Consider the following 23,662-nt stretch of genomic DNA (forward strand, 5'->3'; position numbering starts at 1 on the left):
GAATGGAGGGGAAGGGGGCTATGTGGCCATAGTCCGCAGGGATGTCTAGCCATCAAGGCAATAATCAAAAGACTGAAATAAGCAGACTTAGAAGAGGCAATCAATATGTGACACTTCTTTTGGAAAGTGAACCTGTATTGTAAGGGTAAGTAACAGTAGCTGCTATAACAAACAAGTCCCCTAATCCCAAGGGTTTAACACAGGGAAAGTTTATTTCTTACTCAAGCAGAGTCAATTCAAAAATTCTTGAACAGGTGGAGAACCTTCCCGTTATCTTTCAGGGACCCAGTCTCCTTCCATTTTATGGCTCCATCGTCTCCTAGGCCTTGGAGCCTCTGCTGGACCCTCTGCATCTAGCCAGAAGAGTGGGCAAGAGAGTGTGGAGAATCTCACAGGAGGTTTTATGGGTCCAGCCTAGAAGTGGCATACAGCTCTTCTGCTCACACGCTGTTGTCCAAAACCCAGGCTTTTGGCAAGAGCTCAGGTCTACCTTACTTCGGGGGAGGCTAGTAAGTGGAGTCCAGCTGCATGCCCAGGAGATAGAGGAAATAAGTTTTGGTGCTTCAGGTTTTTCCAGAGGGTACATCAGAAATGTGTTGGAGGTAAAGAGCTGGGAAAGCTACCCTTTGCTGGGTTTTGATCCCAACTTAAATGACGTGGGTGGGGCCACAGAGATGAGGATCTGAGTTGCCGTTGGATTCTCTGCTGATTTCTTTCCAGGGACAGATTCGCATCCTCCACAGTGGAGACCCGTCCTAGCATCTGGGGAGAGTGCCCTCCAAAGTTTGCTACCAAGCTAGGCCGAGCGGTGGTCAAAGAAGGACAGATGGGACGATTTTCCTGCAAGGTCACTGGCCGGCCCCAGCCACAGGTCACCTGGCTCAAGGTGTGGTTTTGTCCGCCCCAACTCTGGACCACGCCTGGGGACCCTGAACGTTCAGGGTTAGACCCTTTGACTAGTGGGAGTCTGTCTTTCCAATCCCTTCTAATTCATCTACAGGTGGTTCTCGAGGGTTCTCTGTATAAGGGTTCTCATATGTCTGATAGCCATGCTTGTTCTTTCCTGTTTGCACACTCTCCCTCTGTTACTCAGTCTACAATGTCCTGTCATCCACACACTCACAAAACAGCATAAAAATTACCAGTCAAGACAGACCAGACCATCTCAAGAGAGTGGAATTTGAAGTCATGGGACTAGATTTCAAGCCACGGCTCCTTGGCTCACAGGCATGTGATACTGGGCAAGTCATTTGATCTCTTGGAACGTGGTTTCCTTATCTGTGAGGTGGAGATAATCCCAGCTATGTCAAAAAACTGTTGGGAGGTTCCATGTGGAAGTGCTTTCCAAATCCTTCCGGGCTGAGCAACATGAAGGCAGAGGTTGTGGAAGAGGTGGAGGGAGAAGTGGAGGCAGCAGTGGGGTAGGAGAAGGGGTAGATGGTAAACAGGGCACTGGGGAGCCGCGGGGAACACTTGGGGTCAAGGTCAAGGACAGCAGGTTTTCCACGGTGGAACTCCTAGATTAAAATGAGTGATGGGACACGTTTGACCTATTTCCTAATTCTCCTAAACGAATGCAGGGAAAATAATAAAAGGAAAAAGCAGAACTAAAGTGAGGAGTATAGGATTTCCCACCTCAAACTAGGGCTACTTTGAAACAGGTTCCATACATCTGCTCTAAGCTGGAGCGAACATCACAACACATACATAGACCTCGAGTCAGGGCTATTGGGCTGTCTGTCCAAAGACTGTTCTCATGCAGCATAGAGGATATAGTTAGTGATATTGTAATAACCACGAGTGGTGTCAGATGGGTACTAGGCTTACCGGGCGATCACTATGTAAGGTATATAGATGTCTAATCACTCTGTCGTACACCTGAAACTAACATAATACTGTATGTCAACTGTAATTGAAAAATACTTTAAAAATAAAAATAAAAACAAAGACTGCTCTCTAAGCATGTTGGCAGAGCCCAAAACAGAGGGCTTGCTGCCCATGCCTGGTGTCTGTCGCACCAGGATTGGCAGGAGGTAGGAGGACGGTGCCAGCAGGTGGCAGTTGTTGTTTTTGAACCAATCCACTTTATTGCCATCCACAGGGAGATGTTCCCCTGCAGCCAAGTGCCCGTGTGTCTATGTCTGAGAAGAATGGGATGCAAGTGCTGGAAATCCATGAGGTCAGCCAGGATGACCTGGGAGTGTACACATGCATGGTGGTGAACGGATCCGGCAAGGCCTCCATGTCAGCTGAGCTTTCCATCCAAGGTACCAACTGGTCGGGAGAGCTAGTGCCCACGCCCCCTTCCTGTACACTCCTAGGAGCTTGTTCCTTACACATCTGTGTGTTACACGTGTCACACTTATGTACCCATGCGTACCCTTGAACCAGAAGGAAGGAAATGGCCGGCAACACAGACATGACCACAGAAGGTGCTTCACTTGTGTCTCCTCCGTACACCCTACACCTGTGTCTTCTGTCTTTCCTCCTTGCTCAGACTCCCTTTTTATGTCTCTAAATGTCAACTGGAAGAATGGGTATTGCTAATATCTTGCTGTCACCTCACATGTAACTTATCACCCATTGTCTCTCTGTCCTTCAAATGAGGTGTTCCCTCAACTTAACTCTTTGGACCCCAGGAGCGCCCTTTTCCTTCTCTCCCAGACTGGACATTCCAGCCTCACCTTTGACCCCGCCTCGTCCTTGCTGTAAGCATCAGAGCCTGTCCGTTCTTCCTTTGAAATATCTTTGACTCTGTTTCCTCCCGGTATTGCCCTGGGCCCACCAAGTGCAGCCTGGGAAAGCCGAGGTGTGTGGAGCAGGAACCGTGAGCAAGGTGGGATTTGGGGGCTCAGGGAGGGAAATGACCTCCACTCTCTCCTCCTCCTTTCTTACCTTCTTTTTTCTTCTGTAATTTTTCTCTTCCACATCCCCTTCCTTTCTCAGAAACTCTTCCTCCTTGCTCTCTTTACCATTTTTGGCCCAAGCATTTTTCACCACCCACAGAAAGAAATTTATTCTACATTGCAACCCAGGACATGATCGGTATATAAACATTTACCTGAAACAAGTTATATGAAACAGTCTTGAGTTGTACTATGTACAGTACACGCTGGTATTTTCTGTTCCATTCTACATCATTAAGGGGGCGGAAATCCTGGTCCCGTGGAACTTGGCTTCACAGCTCACAGCAGGCTCAGGACCGGCTGTTATGCATGGACAGTAGTGTTTTAGTCACTCTTCCCTGTACTTGCCCTAGCCTTGAAGTAAACCCTGTTCCCTTCTGAAGTGCTTAATGACAAAACGCTATGTTGCCTGGAATTTGTTTTAAAGCACTCCCAGAAAAAGGCTCCTGAAAAAGAAAAAAACATAGACCAAAAGGGATAGAAATAAGACTGGCAAAATATTGATATTTCCTTAATCTGGGTGATAGCTTTCAGGGTTTGTTATATCTTTCTACTATTGTATAGTTTGAAATTTTCCATGGTAAATTTTTTTTTAAATAATGTGGCAGGAAAAAATATATGTTTCTTTGAAGAACTGAATAAAATTACACTTCCCTTGTACATTTTCAAAGCAGTTATTTGTCAAACATGATCATTTTGGGGGTTTGTCTTTGAGAGCCATGTGTACTGTTTGGGTTTGAAATTTTCAGTCAATATTGAGTTGGTTTGTCCCTCAACTGGTTTTATTTCCTTCTGTGGGCTAGTGAACAAAACAGGTGCCATGCCACATGGTATGGTAGCAGAAGCCACCAAAAAAGGCCCAGGACAGCAGTGGAATTATTGATATATGTCCAGGGCTCAGAGGAGTTTATCAAATTAAACCAGTAAGTTCAGGACCAGGGAAGCTGAAAGGAGTGAGGGAGGTGGGACCACAGGGGAGTGGGAAGGTCAGAGCTTAGAAAGTGAAAAACTCTGTAATAAATGACAGAGATTGTTGCCTTATCACTTTCTCCTCTTGGTGTGTTGGTGTATAAAATATTCCACTAATAGTCTTTCTACCCTCTCCATTTCTCCAGGTTTGGACAATGCCAACAGGTACGTCTAAGCTTTGTGATTATTATGTTTCCATCTTGAAAATGCCCCGTAAGAAAAAGAGGGATAATAATCAAGAAACACCCTGAATTTCTAAGTCATCACATGGGGAGAGAGAACTGACTGTTTGGGGCGGGGGGAGGCATTATTTTATTTTGGGTATTTGTTTCATTCTATTATAACATGACATCCAGGTTCTCTGTCAGGCTTGCCATCACTCTCGAAGACTCAATGCCACGGTCTTTCTCGGTGTCTGCTCAGTATCTTCACTAGTCAGGGTGATTAGGAAGGGCATTCTGCTCTGGAAGGGTGCCTCCCACGTTCCAGGCTGGAATCCACTCACTCATCCAGCACATCTGCCTCAGGACCTTCCTTTTCTGTGTGCTATGGTTGGTGCCAGGCTCTGGGTATGTGGGGTGAGCAGGCACCTAGTGTGGAGGTGGGCTTTAAACAGAGCGCATGGACACATAATTGCAAACGGTGATGCCTCTCTGCGGAGGAATAACAGGGAAGCGCTGGTTTAGATCAGAGGGTCAGAGAAACCCTTTCTGAAAACTTGCTGTTTGAGCTCAGGCTTGTGAAGAGTAACATTAGCTAGGTGAAGAAAAGCTCAGAGAGAAAGTGTTCCAAACAGAGGGAGTAGCGTGTGTGAAAGCGGTGAGGTGGGAGGTGGGCATTGGGGGGACCCGAAGGAACACCCCTGTGGCTGCGGCCTGGTAGGCAACAGAGACGGTGTCTTGTGAGGTTCCAGAGAGGCAGCCGGAGCCCACACACGTAGGGGCATCTTGGCAGGCTGCCGTGAGAAGTTCAGTTTTATTCTTAATACAGTGGAAAAGTTGTTGGAACGTCTTTAAGCTTGAAATGACATGATGTGATTTCTATTTTAAAAGATTGCCTACGCTTGCTATGTGGAACATAGGTTAGAGAGGGCCCGGTGGACGAGGGGCTGTGTGGTTTGAACTAGGGGGGCGCTTGTGGAGAAAAGAGGCAGATTGAATGAGTGTGGCTAGAACAGGCTCGGGATTGGGGATGAGGAGCCTGTCAAGAATGGCTGCTTGTTTTCTGGTCCGGGAAACTGAGAAAACTGCAGAGAAAGACCTTTGCTCTTACTCTCGCTTCATTTGTGGGCTTTTGTGACCCCTGGAATCTGTGCTTGTGGTGAGTAATGCTTGTGAGTAACCTGATGATCATTCCATCCTTCCCCCTTCCCACCACCACCACCACCGCCACCACCACCGCCACCAAGCAGGTCATTTGTGAGGGGAACAAAGGCAGCCAGTTCAGATATCAGGAAGGAAGTGACCAACGGAATCACGCAGGGGCCAAAACTGAACAGCCTGGAGACTGCAGCTGACAGTAAGAACTGCTCCAGCACCCAGAGAGGTGGCTCCCTGGCCTGGGTCACAAGTAGCCAATCTCAGCCCCTGGGGGAATCCAAGCTGGAGCCATCCGGGGACACACCTCGAAAGGCCCTGAGGACCCCCATCCTGCAGAAGACTTCCAGCACCATCACCCTGCAGACCATGAAAGTCCAGCCAGAACCAAGAGCACCGGCTGTGGGGCCCCTCTCTCCTTCCAGAGAAGAGAGGGAGAGGCCAGCTGGTCCCCCTCCAGCCACCCTCCCCACCAGGCAGTCTGGCCTGGGAAGCCAAGAAGTTGTGAGCAGGGTTGCTACCAGGAAAATCCCTATGGAGAGCCGGAGGGATTCAACATTCCCCAAATTTGAGAGCAAGCCCCAAAGCCAGGAAGTCCGCGAAGATCAAACAGTCAAGTTCAGATGTGAGGGTGAGTAGAGCTAACTCAGGTCACTGGCTCCCACAGTGTAGCTCCCTTCCATCAGCACAGTGGCCTGAGCTTCCTGTACCCACTTTGGATCCCCTGCACCCCGGCAGCCCCTTACAGGGGTCTTCCTTCAGGAAGGACTCAGTCTCGTAGCTTCCTTTGTTCTGGAGAAATACCCAGCAGTGGCCACTGCCCACTGTTGGATAGAGCATCAGCCCTGTGCCCTTATTCTTACCACCTCCAGGGGAAAACTGGTCGTCTCCATCACCGGCCGCAGGGTCTCCTCTTTTGTCCCTTCCGCTAGCTTTGGCTCCCCTAGAAAACTGGAGGTCACCCTGTGTCCCACCTCCCCAAGGACCCTGCCTCTATCGTGGGATGTTTACTTTTGTGCAGTAGAGGGTTGAGGGGTGAGACGTGGACTGAAGCTGGAGGGCAGCCGCACAGCAGACTGAGCCCTTCCCTCAGGTTCAGCCCCACCCCCACCCCATCCCCACCCCACAAGCACAGTGTGCTCTCAGGGGGGCCTCACGGCCTTCACCTGGCCCTATAGTTTCAGGGATCCCGAAGCCCCAAGTGACCTGGTTCCTGGAAGGTGCCCCTATGAGGAGACGAGAAGGCACCATTGAGATTTATGAAGATGGTGGGTCCCATTACCTCTGCCTGCTGAGAGCCCGGGCAAGGGACAGCGGGAACTACAGCTGCACAGCCTCCAATGTCCGAGGCCAGGTGTCCTGTGGCTGGACCCTCCTGGTGAAAAGTGAGTACCTTCCTCGGGGCCCCTCTGGGTTCTCTGAGGGAGGACCACTCATGGGGGGCTTCATATACTGCACCAGGTCACCTTCCATAGCCCTCTGCCCAGGGTACACAACCGAACAGAAACATTGGCCCCACACACATGCCAAGGCCAAAGTCATTGCTCCAGGACGGTGATTCTGGGTCAGGAGTTCCTATCAGAGTCACCTCAAAATAAACATGCCCAGGCCCCACGCCCAGCCCAGCTGAGAGCTACCTTTTTTTGGTTCCTCAGCTGTCCGAGTAGCAACATGACTCACTTTTGGAACCACAGGGAACCAAAAGTTTAGAGTAATAGGAGATGATGTGGCATCCCACATCGTTTATGTTTATTGTAATATCTGTTTATAAAAGCAATGAGTGTTCATTGTGGGGAATTTCAACAATATATGATCTTATGACTCAGAAATAAATGATGTTTTAATGTTTTTAAAACAAATTCGGCATTGTGCTGTTTGTATACCGCGTTCTATTCTAATTTGCTCATGTTACGTGAGCATCTGTCTATACTGTTTCTTTCTATATTATTTAATAGTATTTGAGAACATAATTTTTAGTGCCATTAATGTTTCAGAGAACAATGTGTCTAATTTAGGTATGCTCTTATTGAACGTTTAGATGGTTTCCATTTTTTCACTGTTGTGACAAAGTTATAAATATCTTTGTAGCCATCCTATCTCTCTATAAAATTGCCCCCTCTCTTTAAATGCTGTTTAGTGACCCTACACCCATGTCATACTGCTGAGGAACATACTAACCCACAGGGATAGAGTCAGCAAATGTCAGGCTGTTGGACACTCTATGGGACAAATAACCTTTGCCCATTTTTTCCACAAATAAATTGCAAGCAAAAAGAAGAAGGGAAAGACAACTTATAAAAAACTTAGATGAAAAGATACGTAAGAGACATCAATACTTGCAATATATGGACTTAGTGTGGATCCTGATCGAGACGCCTTAAAACATTTTTTTTTAATGAGAACATCGGAAACATTTGAGCTTAAAAAGATATTTGATCTGAAGGAATTACAGTTGACCCTCGGTATCTGCAGGGGATGGGTCCCAAGACTCCTTGTAGGTACCAACATCCAGGGACGCTCAAGTTCCTTCTATAAAACGGCGTAATATTTGCATATAACCTACACACATCCTGCGGTGCGCTTTAAATCATCTCTGGATTCCTTATAATACCGAATACAATGTGAGTGCTATATGAATCATTGTTGTACTGTATTATTTAAGGAGTAATGACAAGAAAAAAGGTCTGTACATGTTCAGTACACACTACATACTACATAGCAGCAACAAGGTGACATTTTTTGGCAATATTTTCAATCCCCGGTTGGTTGATTCTGCAGATACGGAACCTGCAGATACAGAGGGCCAACTGTAGTGCCATTTTTAAGATGTGATGGTGGTCTTGTGGTTTTTATTCCATATATTTCATAGATACAAATTGAGGGTTTTTTTACTGGTGAAATGATATGATTTCTGATATTTGCTTCAGGAATAATCCATGTGAGATGGGAGCTGGTGGGTGTATAAAGGAAATGAGATTGGCCATGAGTTGATAATTATTAAAGATGAGAAACAAATATATGATGATTCACTAGACTGCTTTCTCTACTTTTGTGTGTGTTTTAATTTTGCCATAATAAACGTTTCCCAGAAAACACAGAAGGAAAGGGAAGGAATTTAGTGGTTCCTCCACAGAGTAGGACACCATGCAGCCAGTAAACAAATGTGGCCGACCTCTAGACTCAGATGGTGACATGTGTCCAAAACACATTAATAAGGGAGAAGAGCCAAGTACACAGCCATGTGTATCACACGCTATCTGTATAAAGCGAAAATAAGAAATCGCTACAGATATGTAAACAGATGCTTGCGTGTGCATAAACCATTTCTGGTAGGGTCCACAAGTTGCCTCTAGGAAAGGAAACGGGAGTCCATAGGGTAAGGGTGGGCGGTAGTCTTACTTTTCACTGTGTACCATTGATTTTCCTCTTAATTGGGATTTTGACTTTGTTCGTGAATTTCTTTGGAGGGTGTTATCCAGTCCATTCAGAGATGTGCCTGTAGGCAGAGCTCGCAGGTCCAGGAGCCCAAGCTCGTCCAGTAGGGCTCTCTGTGGTTGGGCAGGGAACATGGCACCCTGTGCAACTAAGGGTAAAAACCAGCAGGCTTTCGCTGGAGTGGTAGCTGTTATGATTAAATGGAAGCTGTGCATAGAGACTGTACTTGCAGCAAGTCGGAGGTGGAAGAGAATGTTTGGTTCTTAAAGCTACAGCCGAGCTGGGGCAAGGGGGATGGGAACTGAACATGCCACAAAGCTTGCTGGTCTTGCCAAGATTCAGCTGTTTGTGTGTTTTTGAATTAATGCTCCTCAGAATGTTGCAAACCTTTGGCTAATTTCCTAAGTTCTGAAAAAGTTGGTTTTGACTTGTTGCCAGCGTGGAGGAGTGTGTTTTCAGAAGTCCTTACTCTGCCATTCCAGACTGCTGCTTAATTTTCTTCTTGGAGACACTAGATGTTCTGGAACTTCTCCAGGTGACGTCACCTGGATGCAGGTCATCTGACGTGTGTTCTTTTAGCCTCTCCTGCAGCATCCTCTTTCTCTCTTTTTTCCAATCCCGCAGAAGAGCTGTCTGTTTCCCTTACCGAGACTTCTCTTTCCATCCCTTCCCATCTCCACAAAGATTGTCACTAATAATGATTTACGATCCCACCATTATCTTTCCCCATCCCCATATGTAGAGGCCTTTTTCTTCTCCCTACAAGCATGCTCTGGTCGTCTCCATGCTGAAAAAGAAAGAAAATCTTCCTTCTGCTCAACAGATTAGAAGATACTTTCCTTTAGCTCCACTCTCTTTAACCCCCAAACTTGCTGCTAAGTATAGTCTCTGTACACAGCTTCCATTTGATAATAACAGCTAACGGTCCACCCAAAGCCAGTTCAATATGCCAGGCTTTGTGCTGATGCGTTTCTTGCATTGTTCCATTTACTTATCCCAACAACCTTGAGATCATTTTAGTTTCATCCATTTTCCGGATGAGAATACTAAGCTATAGTAAGGTGAAGTGACTTGTCCAAAGTCACTAGCTTCACGTCTGGAAAAGGGCTTGGCACATAGTAAGCCCTCAAATATTAGTTTTGCCCTCAAACCCCAGAAATATAATATGGCTTTCCCCTTAGCACTGTATTAAATAGCTTCTCTTGAAAAGCACCCAGTGAGATATCTGCTAATCACCAAATCCCATTATCTTTCTGCAGCTGCCAGCCACCTTGACATTTCTGCAGCGTGTTCTGGTTGTTGTAGAAAAGATGATCCATCCCCATTGCTCTTAATTAAGGCCCTCAATCTACAGAATGCTCCCCAGTTCACCGATGTAGAAGGCTTCTGGAACGTTTAGCCATGTGGCTCTCAGTTAGAATGCGTCAGCATCATGAGGGAATTTAGTAATGCACAGTCCCAGGCCCCCAGCCCTCCTGAACCATTGGCCTAGGATGGAAAACCTGGAATTGGAAAAAATAATTATAGTAATTTAAAATTGAAATGTTCTCACCAGTGGGCATGTGGCCTCTCCATGTAAAAAGATATTCACAAAACTGTGCAATCACCAATGGAACATAAGGCTCTGGGGGTGCACCAGGGGAGCAAAAGTCAAGACAAGACAGGAGGTGCCTGAGTCCTGCTTCCAAGTATGAAGATAGATAAGGCAAAGCCAGGCCTCCGAGGAAGCCCTGGGGGCCCAGGGCAGTGAGGCGTCTGCCTGCAAGACGTGGGATGACTGCCGTCAGTCACCAGCGTGGGCCAGCTGTGATCTGAGATGGCCTGTCTGTTCTTTGCCCTCGCAGGGCTGGCCGTGGTGGAGGTGGCCCCCTCCTTCTCCAGTGTCCTGAGGGACTGCACCATCATTGAGGGCCAGGACTTTGTGCTGCAGTGCTCGGTGAGGGGAACCCCAGTGCCCCGAATCACCTGGCTGCTCAATGGTGAGTCCCCCCTGCCCCGGTCCCTTTGGCCCTGCCTGCATTCTCACTTGACTTCCCCATTGATCACACTGAGCCACGTCTGCCTAACAAGGAAGCACAAGCACAGAGAGAAAATGGGACCTGGGAGTCTGCTCGTGCCTCGCTGGGGATCCCGGGTAAATTACTACTCCTGTCTGAGCCTTGAGCTCCTTGCCTGCAAGACGAGAATAATCAACCTACCTTCCAGGGTGGCGGCTGTGAAACTTAAATTAGATCCTTTATGTAAACGGTGAAAGAAGGACTTGGCAGATAGGTGCACAAGCAATTTAATTCCTTTTTGTGTGGCCAGACTCATCACAGGCCCTCAATAAATGTTTGTTGAGTCACTAAATGAACAAAACAACCATCAAATTAATGAACCACATTAAAGTTGCTCAAAGGACCTCATCTTTTATTTAGTGGCACCTGTTTTTGGGGTTCACAGGCCAGTAATTCTCATTAATGTTATAGTCCTATGGAAACAAGACACCTTTCGTTTTTTTTCTTTTTTGCCAAGTAATATCCTCTGAAAAAAGTTAATTCTCATGTATTACCATCCTTCTCTTTTTAAAAAGGCCTTTAAATTCCAAAAGTATGGGAGCTCTCTGATTTTAGACCTGAGAACTGTCCATAAATTCAATGAAATTGAGCAAGGTCTGCTTTGGGGGTCACCAAGGAGGATGAAGGAACAGCTGCCAAGAGTCAGGAGACAGGGGCGCTTGTCCCTGTCTGCCACGGAGTGGTTGGGTGACCTTGGAGAGCCCACTACCTCTCTGGGCGTTGGCTGCTTTGTCAGGGAGGACAGGGGCTGAAACAGAAGGTGTGGGGCTTGCTCAGCTCTCAGAGCTTGTAGAATAGGCTCCTTCAGGGAGCAGCGGCTCCCGTCACCTATGCAGCGGCTCCCGTCACCTATGCAGTGGCACCTGTCACCTATGCAGCGGCACCCGTCACCTATGCACCAGATAGCCCCCACTTGTTTCTGTGCCATTGACGTGTTGCTGTGACCCTTCCTCACTGGTATAGTTTGTTAGGCTTTGATAGAAATTGGCTTTAGTCAGTGAGAGAAGGTGCCATGGAGTCTACCTCTGTGTGATCTGCTTGGGCAGATAAGTGAGAATTCACGTCTCCTTTCCCTCCACCCTCACTAAGGACAGAGTTCCTGTCACATGCCCTCACGAACTGCAAGGAGGCAGCCTTCTTGGGGCTGTAACAGAACATGGAGGTTAAGGAGCAGTGACGGATCTGAGTAAGACAGTTTCCCTTCCACCTCACTCAGGGTCTAGTCCTGCAGTCATGAAAAACTGTCTATCAAGGGCCAGATAGTAAATATTTTCAGCTTTGCAGGCCATACTGTCTCTGTCACAACTACAGCAGCTCTGCTGTTGTAGCACAAAAGCAGCCAGAGACAATGTGTAAATGAAGGAGTGTGGCTGTGTTGCAGTAAAACTTTACTTATGGACACTGAATGAAAATTTCATATAATTTTCACATCATAAAATAGTCTTCCTTTGACTTTCTTTCAGCCATTTAAGAAATGTAAAAACTATTCTCAGCTTTTAGGCTGTATGAAAACAGGCCGTAGGTCAGAGTTGGTCCACAAACTACTGTTTGTGGCTGACTCTGCACCCCTCAGGGCTGAAAAGCAAACCCACCTTCTTCTTCTTGGTGAATCTTGGCATTGCCACAGGCTAACCACTAGAGGGCGATCGTGTCAAGTTGGATTCTTTTGGCCACTAACTGGTCTTAACCTTGGAACGGGAGGAGTTCTGTGTTTCCCAATTCTGAGTGCCCTGAGGCAACAATTTTTTTTCTGGGGGCACCATTTCATCCCATGCTTGTGGGGCCAACATGAGTTATGCTCCAGAAAAATGAGAGCTCTCAAACAACTTGTCAGTGCTTGTTTCAACCGCAGCGGCCCTTTGATGGCAAATCAGGGGGTATACTGGTATTTTCAAGGAAGAGAGGTCTTGGGGTGTCATTTTCACAAAAAAATAAAAACAAAAAGTGGCGTTTGATCTGCTCAGTAGCAGGATCCTGGCCCCTGCCTTTCCTAGCCCCCAGCCACCTTTTCTGAATCGTCTTGGGTCGGGCAGAACCTCTTCCCTCGGGCCCTGTGGCATGCTTGGCAGTCTCTGCCAGGCTGTCATGGAGACATGAAGTGTTGCTATGTGCAGAAGAAAACACTGCATTGCAGGGAGAGGACTTCTTTCTGTACTATCTCCCTCCCCCACCTCCCACCCCCAATTTTATGAAGTGCAAACCAGGACCCTGGGGCCTGACAAAGGCAGAAACTGACAGTTGCTTCCTATATAGCGAACAGACACATTCCTGCTCTAAGGCCAGACTCTTCAGTAATGAGATTTTTCCCCCCCTGGAAATGAAAGCTCATCTCCTGGAATGATGAAGTCCCAGAAACATATAGCGTTAAGGAAGCCACTAAAGTTCATAGCATGTGCTTCTGTCTCCATGCAGGACTTTATGAATCAAGGGCCTGAATCAAGGGCCTCTTGTGGAAGGGACTCTGGGAAGTAGGGGCCAGAGTCATTTTTAGTTCCCCATATTTACCTTTTTCATGAACCCTTAATGAACCTAATTACATAAAGAAATGCACCTAATTTCAGCATTGGGTTGAGGTTTCTGATAAATATCTGCAATGGGAAATGCAGTCGTTTCTGGAGAATTCTAAAAGGAGCCAGGAGTTCAGTTTCGGCAAGGTCTGTTCTGCCTGAGGCTGGGCTATGGGCCAGATGACCCTGTAAGATTCTTTCCAGGCTCAGAATGCTGTGAAGTCCAGGATGTGGATTTGGGGACTATTTATTTACACAGAATGCACAGAACTATGTCTCTCTCCCTCCCGGATTCTAAATGCCTCCAGAACCCCTCCCCCAGTCCTTCCAGCCCCCCCCCACTCCCCCCAAGCAGCCGCTCCCTCGCCTTCATCTCCCTAGCACCTGCCTCTCTATCCACCCACAAGCCTCTGTCCAGGTGGCTGGGTGTGGCCTTGACACGTCATTAGCCCTCAGTGGCTCTGAGGGAGCGTGAGGAGCATAGCGTCATGACCACAGCAGCTCTGCTGAGGACACGGCTCACGTCCCGGCCACCGTGCTCCCTGACCTAAGCCTGGCTGTGCTTCCCTCCACAGAGCAGCCCATCCAGTATGCTCACTCCACCTGCGAGGCAGGGGTGGCTGAGCTCCACATCCAGGACGCCCTGCCGGAGGACGATGGCACCTACACCTGTGTGGCCGAGAACACCTTGGGACGGGCGTCCTGCAGCGCCCGGGTCACTGTCCACGGTAGGAGCTTGTGCAAACACATCTGCTTTGGAGAAAGGCACCTGAAGGCAGGCAGGTGGAGGAGACGGCCTCTCGCGATTCACAGTGACATGGGTCTGGCATGGGAGATGGACATGCAAAGGCCAGTCCCCACCCCCAGGGCCGAGGGAAGATGCAGCGGGAAGAGGCAAAGACTCCCTTGGCTCAGGAGGCTCCCGATCTATGAGGCAGGAAATCGCACACACTGAAAGATGACCTTGGAGGAGGAACCCCAGGCCCTTAGGTCTTAGGGCTCTCACAGATGACCCCTCACACATTGGGGGACACTGCATAACAGAATGCCAATACTGAGATTCTAGAAGGCCATAGGCTGGCCTCCTTTTCCATCTGCCCTTGCTCCTCCCCACCACCCCAGGCTTATTTTTAATACATCACCAGCCTGGTGTCCAGTAATCTGATTATCATGGTCCTGCATTGCTCCCTACCAAGCACTTAGTCCCAAGGAGTCACGGGGCAGCCACAGGACTCAAGACGTGGTAGTGACAGTCTCCGGGGAAGTGCTTCTTAGGTCCCGGATGTTCAGGTACGCCGACTCCCACCCTCACCCTGGGCCCCAGCTCCTGTGTGTGATGGGGGCCTGGGGCCTTGGACTGGGTGCGCTGTGCTCTGCTTTCCCTGTGGACCAGCAGGAGGACCGTGTGTCCTTACTCTGTCCCCAGGGCACAGGCCCCCGGGGAAAGTCTCCCTGTAATGTGAGCAGCTGCCTTCTAGAAGGCCACAGGAGAGGGTTTCACTAAAAAAGGCAAGGGAAAAATCATGTGCTGGTTACTGGGTTCAGTACTTCCACGTCACCCATATTTTCTCATCTGGACTTCACCAGCTCTGCGGAGGTGGGGTGGTTTTTCTGTTTTACACAGAGGGGTCTGGGGGTCTCAAAAACTTAATGTGACTTGCCTAATATGCCAAGCTAGTTAGTCAAGCTGACCTTTCAAACCCAGATCCTCGTGACTCCACGCCCGTGCCCTTTTCTGTGCCTGCCCTTCCCAGAATGTGTGTCCCCTGGCCCAAAATGGGAGGGTGGCCCTCTGGGCTGGACAGCGTCGGCCCCACAGGGATAAAGGAACTGTCGCTGACCGAGGATGTGACCGCTGGCTCTGTGAGGCTCCCTGCCAGGAGGGGACATGCTCCCTGGCCTCTCCAATTCTCTGAGGTGCCCCTGCAGGGATTCGTCACCCGTGACCTGACCTCCCCTCCTTCTAGGAAGCCCTTCACACTCAGGTCGGAACCTGACGCTGGCCCCAGGGAATTTGTCAGCCAGCAATTCGGTTTATACAGGGAACCCCTTTATCCTCACAGATCTCATTTCATGGCTGACTGAGGAGCCTGGGGAAATTGTGGTGATGAGACTTAAAAGGAAACAAGACCAGATCTGAGCCTCGTCTCGTTGAGCCAAGAGAGCAGCTCTCCAATTCCCACCAAGGAGCTCTTCTTGGAGGCCCACGTGACCTACCCCAAAGTCTAGTAATGGCAGAGAGAGCCAGAATGGCGTGCAATGGGCATGTCATTGGACTGCTCCCTCGCTAGCCTCAGCCAATAGCCCAGCTAATCCAGGGCCTGTCTCAGGTTGCCTGTGTTAAGATTGGATTAGAGAGACCCAGCTGAGCTAACAGTCCCACTGAAGTGTGTGTGTGGGGGGGGGAGGGCGGGGGGGGGAGGGCGGGGGGGGGGTCCCAGATGAAGGATCAAGAAGTGTTTGTGGTTAACATTCTTGCCTCAGGTCTGTGGGAGGAGTGGGACCTGCCTGATCACCCATCCAAGTGTGTTTTAAAGCAGAAAGAGGAGAGGTCCCCGGCAAGGACTCTGCCAGGGCCATTTGATCTTGCTCTGAGAGCAGCCCTGTGTGAGTGAGAACCCCTTCCCAATGTGGGGATTTGCTGGCCTGTGAAGGCCAGAGTCTCAGATACCATAAATGGAGAAGGAGGCTGAGAGACGCAGCCACGTGCTCAGGCCGGCTGTGTTGGGGCTCTCTGCACAGGATTGGGGCCGGCTGAGCCTGGCACAGTGACACCCCTGGCTCCGTGCCCCAAGGCACTTGGGAAGCTTGAGTCCACATCCTGCACCATCCTCACTCCACAAACTGTGGAGTTTTTCTTACTTAATTGGCAGCTCCTTTGGCTCCAGGTTCTCTGGGGGCCTCTTAGGGGGTAGGAAATGACGGCAAAGGAGGCATTTGTTCCCTACTGTGCCTGCCACGCTTCCAGCCTCTCCCTTCGCTGCCCAGGCCTGGCCTTTCTGTGGCCTCAGTGTGGCTCCGGGCCACGGTTGGAGCACGAATGTGGAGCAGACTGCCTGGGTGTGAATTCTGATCCTCTGCTCACCCCTCTTTTGACTTAGGCTGCTGTTCATTTCTCCGGGCCTCACCTTTCTCTTCTGTGAAATGGGGACACTGATAGTGACCCTGCAGTACTTTGAGGGTTGAATGAATATTCATAACATCCCCGGAACATAGGAAGTACTCAGTAAGTGTGTGCTGTTAGGGTGCCAGTCCCACGGAGCCCCAACCTTTAAACAAGATAAAAGTTTAAAATGCCAAGTCTAAGGAGCCATCTTACCAAAGGATCAACTTTGTCACAGTGGGTGCTTGTCTGTCTGTTTTGGGAAGAGGGACAGAGAATCAGAGAATCAGAGAAGGGAGGTGTTGGGCCAGACACTAAAGGCATGGTCTCCTGCATGCCATTCTAGGGTTCTGGCCACACGAGGGCGCCAGTCATCAAAGTATCCCCCTCGGTTGTTAGGGTTCCAGGGCAGGGCTGTTTCTGAGGGCGGCTCTGCTGGAGGCAAGCTCAGTGGGAGATTTCAGCAGATACTTTGCTGAAGACCAGACATGGGGACTCTTTGTCACCTCCTTAGCCTTTTGCCAAGGTTTTGCAATCGTCCAGAAGTTGCTGGCCCAGCACTCTAACATGATTTCTGCAGCCACTTTCCCCTGCTTTCTTTGCCTCCTCCCCTCTGTACCCTTCCCCCTAAAATATGGCTAATTCCCTCCCAGAAATGTCACTTCCTCTGGGAGGCCTGATCACCCCAGAATGAGTTCTCTTACCAGCTGTACTACCTCCCCTGTCGTTTTGCTTATTTAGCAACAAATCTTTATTGAGCATCTACTTTGTTCTGGGGCGGTTGCAGTGAACAAGACTGACAAGCTCTGCCTTCGCAGCATTTCCATTCTGATGTGGAGACGGGCAACCATCAGCACCGGGTTTAATCAAACACTAACAAGTGCTATTAAGAGAATGAGAATAAAGGGTGACAGGGGTCCATTATTAGTTGAGTGATGAAAGAAGCCTCCATGAGGAGGTGACTTCTGAGCAGATACTTCAGTGAACTGGAGAAAGAGTGCTCCACGCAGGTGGCACAGCAAGAGCAAAGGCCCTGAGTCAGGAGCAAGGTCAGCCTATTCAAGGAGCAGTGAGACAGTCAGTGTGGCGGAAGCAGAATGAGTGGGTGGCCAGGGGGTAAAGCAAGAGTTCAGAGAGAGAAGCAGGGGTACATCATGCAGGGCCGATAGGGGCAAGGAGAAAACATTATATTCTGTGAAAGTTTACTCTAATTGCTTGTTTATTTGTCTTCCCTGCCAGACTGTAAGCTCCCTGCAGGTGGGGACCGTGTCTTATTTATCATTGCAGGTAGAACAGGGCCAGCCATGTGAGCGTGTCTTCAGTGAATTCATGAAACAGCAAACTGAGGTTTGTGAGTCTCCCCAGCAGTGCAAGGAGCATACCCCCCCACACACACCTCTTCACTTGCCTGGGGGCTCCATGCTCATGGGAGGGTACAGGAAATCCACAAACTAGTTTGCAAGAGCCCCTTACCAAATGTTCCTTCTTTCCTTCCCCCCACTCAAGGAAAAAAAATCCCCAGTAGTTAACTAGGCAGTGAAACCCTTCCCTTCTGACCCAGGATGTAGCCTAAAGGACAATTAATCCAAATTCCTGCAGGGCGCAGCAAGACCTGAATGAAAATAAATTGTTCAGTGTATTTGGACTAACTCATTGGTGGGGGGCTTCCTGAGGCACAAATATTTTAGTTTGTCTTCTCTTGGAGTATCTTTGTTAGGCTAAAAATCTTAAGTGACTAGATTTATTAACCTGCTAATTGCACCCATGTTGACATAGTTTTTCAGCCTAATGGTTTGTTTATTTCAGTGAAGGTCTGCTGGGCTTCTTAAAGGTGCTTAAGGACGTAAAATTTGGATTTTTATTTTTATTTTTTTAGCGTCTCTAGGAAAAAAATGAAACTTAATAAGCGTATTTATTAGAGTATTTGTTTTGATGAAGAGCTCCTAAGGAAAACAGTGGGCACCAGCAAAGTCAGCCATTCTTGCAAATAAAGGTGCCATTGAGGCCCAGTTTTTCAGGGTAGTGACAGGCCCCCTGCAGGGCAGCTTTGAGCACTGGCAGCCTCTGTCATTGGAAGACGCTGGCTGCCACCTCCTCGCTCCTAAATTATGCTCAGGTACTCGGGACATTATGTAGTCTGTTCAGTCGGTGTCAGGTATGAACCCTGCCCGCCATGAGTTTAAAAACACAGAAAACTTTTTAATACTTGTGTTAGCTAAAGAGAAATTGATTGAAGGGCAAGGATAAATATTGGTTTTAGCTTGTCTCTTTTTAAAAAAATTTTTTTATTTCTTGAGAACCTCAGTCTACCCAAAAGATCTGTCCAAAAGTCTTTTAAATTCTAAGAAGGTAAGCGATTAAATATGAAATTCTTTTAAACCCAATATTTTCGCTTTATATAGGTTGGCTACCACAGAATTTGGACATGTGGGTCCTTTGTGTCACAGAAGGCCTTCCAAGTATATATTTGGACACTTGTGTCTGTATCCTAGCACTTGAGCCTCACTTCACTAATTAGACATTTATAACCGTCGACAGCCCACTGTAGATCATATCTACCATTTACTTGCTTGGAGTCCTTGGTCAGAAATGCCATCCAGAATTACAGCTTTGTGTGCCTAATGGCAAAATGTGTGCCTTGCTGTGACAGCGTGGTGAAGAGTGTGGTTTCCAGGCCCTCATCAGGAGGGAACATTGGGTGGTTTGGATGCTCTACCTTGACGTTTCGAGTTTGATGAGCACTTCTCAGGCACTGTGAAGGCTGTGGCTGCAACGATCCCCGCTGCTCATCCTGCTACCCTATCATTACTGGTCAGAGATCTTTTCTGGGATGTCATACGTCATGGTTTCCTTTCATTCTTTTCCTTGCACCCTTCTCTTCCCGTTTGCTTCTTAGGTTCTAGAGAAGTCAGTGGGGAAGAAAAGCTAAAAGAGAGCAGGATTATGAGCGAAGACTCTGTGTGTGCCTCAGATGTAGATATTCGACTGACTCTCCAAGTAGGCTTATTTGGTTAGGACTTGTGTTGAGAGAGAAGTCAGATACCTCCCTGGGGATTTGCACTTTGCGTAGACACCCTGCAAATGGGAAGAGGCTGGGCTCCACGTCCACTGAGTGATGGTCACCTTCTTTTGATGAGTCCTCTCGAGCCAACAGTTCATGAATTTAGGGAAAGGAGAAGGCAAGTCTTCCTCCCTAGACCATGCTGGATTTTGAGCACCAAATAAAGGAGGTAGGGGGGACTGTGCTTCCAGAACTTCCTTCATTGATGATTTACTGAATTTCCATAGTATAACAGTGTTTGGAGTGAAGCAGATTTGCTGTTGGAATGGTATTTTGCATTGTAGTGACTAAGCAGAATAGCTCAGGCTCAAGTTTAAGGAAAATCCATAATAGATCTGAGATAAAGACAATTGTTTTCCCTGCCCCTAATTTTCCAAGAGGTCTGTGTGTCTTCCTGCTTGAGAGGTGCTGGGAGAGTGAATGTTAGGAAATGGAGGAGAGCCATTCCACGTCCATTTTCATAAGGTGACCACCCGTGAATCCAGAATGCTCTCAAGTTGCTGACAGACGGGGGATGGGACTTGGTCAATGGCTGTGACAGCAACAGGCAGAGGTCCTCTGCAGGAGAGAGCCCTGGGCAGCTTCTTAGATGGCGGGTGTTTTCTACCAATATCCTGTCTCTGTTTTCTATTTCTGTGTCATCTGCTTAAACACTTTCAATGTAACATTCCACAATTTTTCGTTTGAATCTGAAACCAGTTTTGAATGAGCTAACAGACTGCAGAGGGCTATTTTCAAGGAAAACTCCTCAGCTATTCACAGGTAAACATGTGCATTTAATGCAAATTCAGATCCAGAAACATGGTGTTTCAGACAGTAGCGTGTTGGCTAATGAAAGTTGGCAGGTGGAGAAAATACATCCAAGGAAAAATTCAGAGTTGGTTTTCCTGCTAAACCCATACAATGAAAAGGTAGGACTCTGAAGGTAAGGACAGGAGAATTATTGTAGTATGGAGGGAGATTCTGAGATCACAGCCAGACACTGGACACAGGCTGGAAGAGGTTCTTAGTTTTAAGCCCAAGAGAAGCTAGAGGCCTCCTTCACGTCTCCAGGTGTGAGGAACGGGTTATACAGGGTATTGTGTAAGAACTAATAAGAAAGGTAAATTGCACCTGTTGTGTGGGTATTTAACACTTTCTCCAAATAAAAGCTTTTCAAAAATATAATATCGGATGAATACCAATTCATGTGTTTTAAACTAAAACCTCTGTCTGTTAGTGTTTTTAAAGAAGAGCATTGTTTTGGTAGAAAAATCTCATCAGTTAAAAAGCTGGTTTGTTTTCTTTAATTCCCGTAACAACTCCTCTTTCCACTTTTGAATGAACTCCACTTTGCGGTTGAAGAAAATGGATGCTCAGAGGTAGTCAGCTGTCCAAAACCCCAGCTAAGATGCGGCAGCCGTAGGCTTCCAACTGAGCCCACCTCTGTGCTTTCTACTTTGCTGCTCTGGGACCCTGATGAGTCATTTGCCTGATACTTTTGCTTCACCAGAGCAAGAACTGAATGTTTCAGTTCATGACTAGGAGCTGTCTTCAAAAACAGTTTCTGGGGCCAGCCTTTTAGCTCAGTGGGTTAGAGCGCGGTGCTCATAACACCAGGGTTGCTGGTTCGATCCCCACATGGGCCACTGTGAGCTGCGCCCTCCACAACTAGGTTGAAAACAACGACTTGACTTGGGGCTGATGGGCCCTGGAAAAACACACTTTAAAAAAAACACATCCCAAAAAAACCAGTTTCTGATGAGTCTAAACAGCAAAAATGGACAAGGAGGAAAAACAGTGGGATGTGAGGTCAGTGGGATCAGAAAGCCGTGTGTCTCTCTCCCTCGCCTTCCTTTCCCCCTCCATCTCGCTCCCACATTCCTTCTCTCTCCTTCCCTCTCTCCTCTCTCTCTCTCCTCTTCCCTTTCTCCAACTGTTTCCCTTTCTCAAGTCCTGTTGACAGCTTTAGTCTCTCTGGCATCATGTCTACCTGTCAATTGTCAATAAACTGCTTACAAATATTCTTAATCTTCGTTCTTGTCTCCTCATTGTAGGACAGGCTTGGTCCTTCTGATTTTCTCCAAATGGAATAGTGCCCATAGCTAGCAGCTCCGTTTAATGACGGAGTGAGTCGGTGAGTGGTAAGTCATTGGCCAGGGAACCACGTAGCAAAGCAATAGATCCGCTCACTTTATATCTTTAATCCTAGGCCAGTAACTCAAGGAGGCTCAGCCCTTCCTGGATTCCAGAGAGAAGGCCTTCTGTGGGCTTGGTCTCAGCAGAGCAGCCGAAAGAACAGCTGTGGGAAAAACCTGGGGTATATTTAGTCTGGCCCCATTTGAGCTGGGTAGCAAGTCTGTCCCTAGGTCCCAGGAACCCCTCCCTTGCTATTTGTGTGCCACAGCCCGTGCCTGCCGTCCCCAAGGTACCCTGCCCTCCTCAGGTTCCCTGAGGCACCCTCGCCGCTGAGGGCCTTGCCTCAGGCCCTGGCTCTTCCACCCCTGCCACGAACCAGAACCGTGACAGATGACAGCTAAAGCACAACCCCACAAGAGTGTATCTCTAGGGTAACCAGCGACTCCGGGCATGAACACAATGACAGAAAGCTCCCTGTGGAATCTAGGTGGCCGGCCTGTGTTCTCAGGACAGTGGAGGGAGAGATCCCAGACCAGGAGCCTGTTGGTCATACCAGCCCCAGGACCTTAGGACAGGCCAGCTTCTTTCTCTGAGCCTCAGCTCCCCCCGCTGTCAAATGGGGAAACAGTCTGTCCCACACCACAGGAAGTTGAGAATAACACTGAACAGCGTCATGAACATCCTTGAGAATCTCAAAGTGCTGAACTTTGTAAGAAATTGGCACCATGTCATCTCATTGGCGGCTGTCCATGCCCTTTCAGATCTCTGTCTGATTAAATGTGAATGTCCTGGTTTGGGGGGACTTTTCTCATTATAGTATTGTCAGATTGAGTTTGTTCCACCAGAAAGACCAGTTGGGCTAGGAATGGCACAAAACATTTATTTTTATAGTTATTATGTGCCAGATATTGTTCTAGCTGCTTTACATATGTTATTTCTTTTGATCATCTAAAAACCCGGCAATATTTATCATGCATGGTATTGATGATGTACAGTCCACTTCTCAGTGTTGGATTATCAGCAGTAATGATGATGACGTCTCATCAGCAGGTTAGAGGAGAGAACAATGAGGCTTAGTGTGGGGAGCTTGCTTTAGCTCATGCAGCTAGAGCTATGGGTTCAAAGCACCAGTGTACATCTGTCTCTTCTTCTCTTATCGAATTCCACAGAGGAGTGAGCAAAAACGGCTGCATGGTGTGTAGGCCACAGATGAGCCAGAATAATTTGTTTGGCTTTGCAATTAAGTGGAACACATATTGCCCTTTTTACCTGGCTTCCCCTGCTCTGCTTTAGCACTTCTCCCTTGTCAAGGGTGTAAGGTGTGGGTCAGCAGGCACTACGTTTGTCCCCGTGGAGAGTTCCCCCTGGGTGCCACTGAAGAAGCTGGTTCCCTTGGAGGAGACAGTCTCCTGAGCGTCTTGGCCTTACTATCAGGAGGCCTGGGTACGAGCTCTAGGTCTGCCTGTAACAGACACTGTGACCTTGGACAGGTCACTTCCCCTGAGCACACCTGGCCTCTCGGTCAGTAAAGCGGGGGGGGATTGGGGGGGGTTGGGCTCGAGTTTCAGGATTCTATTAGGGCTGCTTTTCTCGGGCCTCCTAAAGGAAGCTGCTTGTCCTAAAACTGAGGTCCTCACTGGCTCCTTAATCCCAGCGCAGAGTGTGTTTGTAGGGAGGGTTGGTTAGTTGTCTCACCCTGTGAAGAATCTGGGGCAGTTGAATGACTTAGTCACTCACTAGTATGGATTCACAGTCACTCTAGTCCCATGTGACCCCAACCTGAGGTCTGAAAACAGGTTCCTCCTGCACAGTTACTCCTGCTCATGTCCCTCTTCTGGCTGTGGGACCTTGGGGAAGAAAGAACAGGGTCAGGAGGCCATGGGTGACCCTGGAACTAAATGCCTGCCCCAGGCCAGTTCCCACAAATTCAGTCACTCTGTTCTCTCTCCTGGAGGGAGAGCCGTGAAAGTTTGTTCTCAATTGACTTTAGATATATCCCATGATATTTTTAAGCAACGGTTTTGTATTCCTAACAGTAGTTGCCTCAGGTCACATAAAAATGAGTCTGTAATCTTTGGATGGGGGCCCAGTCTTCATTTGTGGTGCCACTGCTGATAATAAACCCACCAAGTAATTGAGCCCAAGTGGATAGGTGTGAGTCAGCTTCCAGGCCAGCCTCATAGAAGTGTA

The 23,662-nt window shown here is 48.3% G+C and overlaps 1 protein-coding gene across 5 annotated transcripts in view; it reads left to right on the top strand.

Annotated features, from left to right (window-relative positions):
- MYLK (myosin light chain kinase) overlaps positions 1–23,662 on the top strand; it is a 241,671-nt gene that overhangs the window by 128,281 nt on the left and 89,728 nt on the right. For 4 of the 5 annotated variants that reach the window (XM_019738977.3, XM_019738976.3, XM_019738974.3 and 1 more), the window contains exons 5-11: positions 721–886; positions 2,102–2,267; positions 4,022–4,040; positions 5,284–5,822; positions 6,370–6,576; positions 10,471–10,605; positions 13,766–13,918. In XM_019738977.3, the coding sequence (XP_019594536.3) occupies positions 721–886; positions 2,102–2,267; positions 4,022–4,040; positions 5,284–5,822; positions 6,370–6,576; positions 10,471–10,605; positions 13,766–13,918 (1,385 nt within the window). The remainder of the gene's footprint in view (positions 1–720; positions 887–2,101; positions 2,268–4,021; positions 4,041–5,283; positions 5,823–6,369; positions 6,577–10,470; positions 10,606–13,765; positions 13,919–23,662) is intronic. The other variant, XM_019738979.3, reaches the window with a different exon arrangement.

The sequence above is a fragment of the Rhinolophus sinicus genome, chromosome 17, assembly GCF_057876585.1.
Source record: "Rhinolophus sinicus isolate RSI-liver-muscle chromosome 17, RSI-T2T, whole genome shotgun sequence".
In the NCBI taxonomy this organism is placed as follows: Eukaryota; Metazoa; Chordata; class Mammalia; order Chiroptera; family Rhinolophidae; genus Rhinolophus; species Rhinolophus sinicus.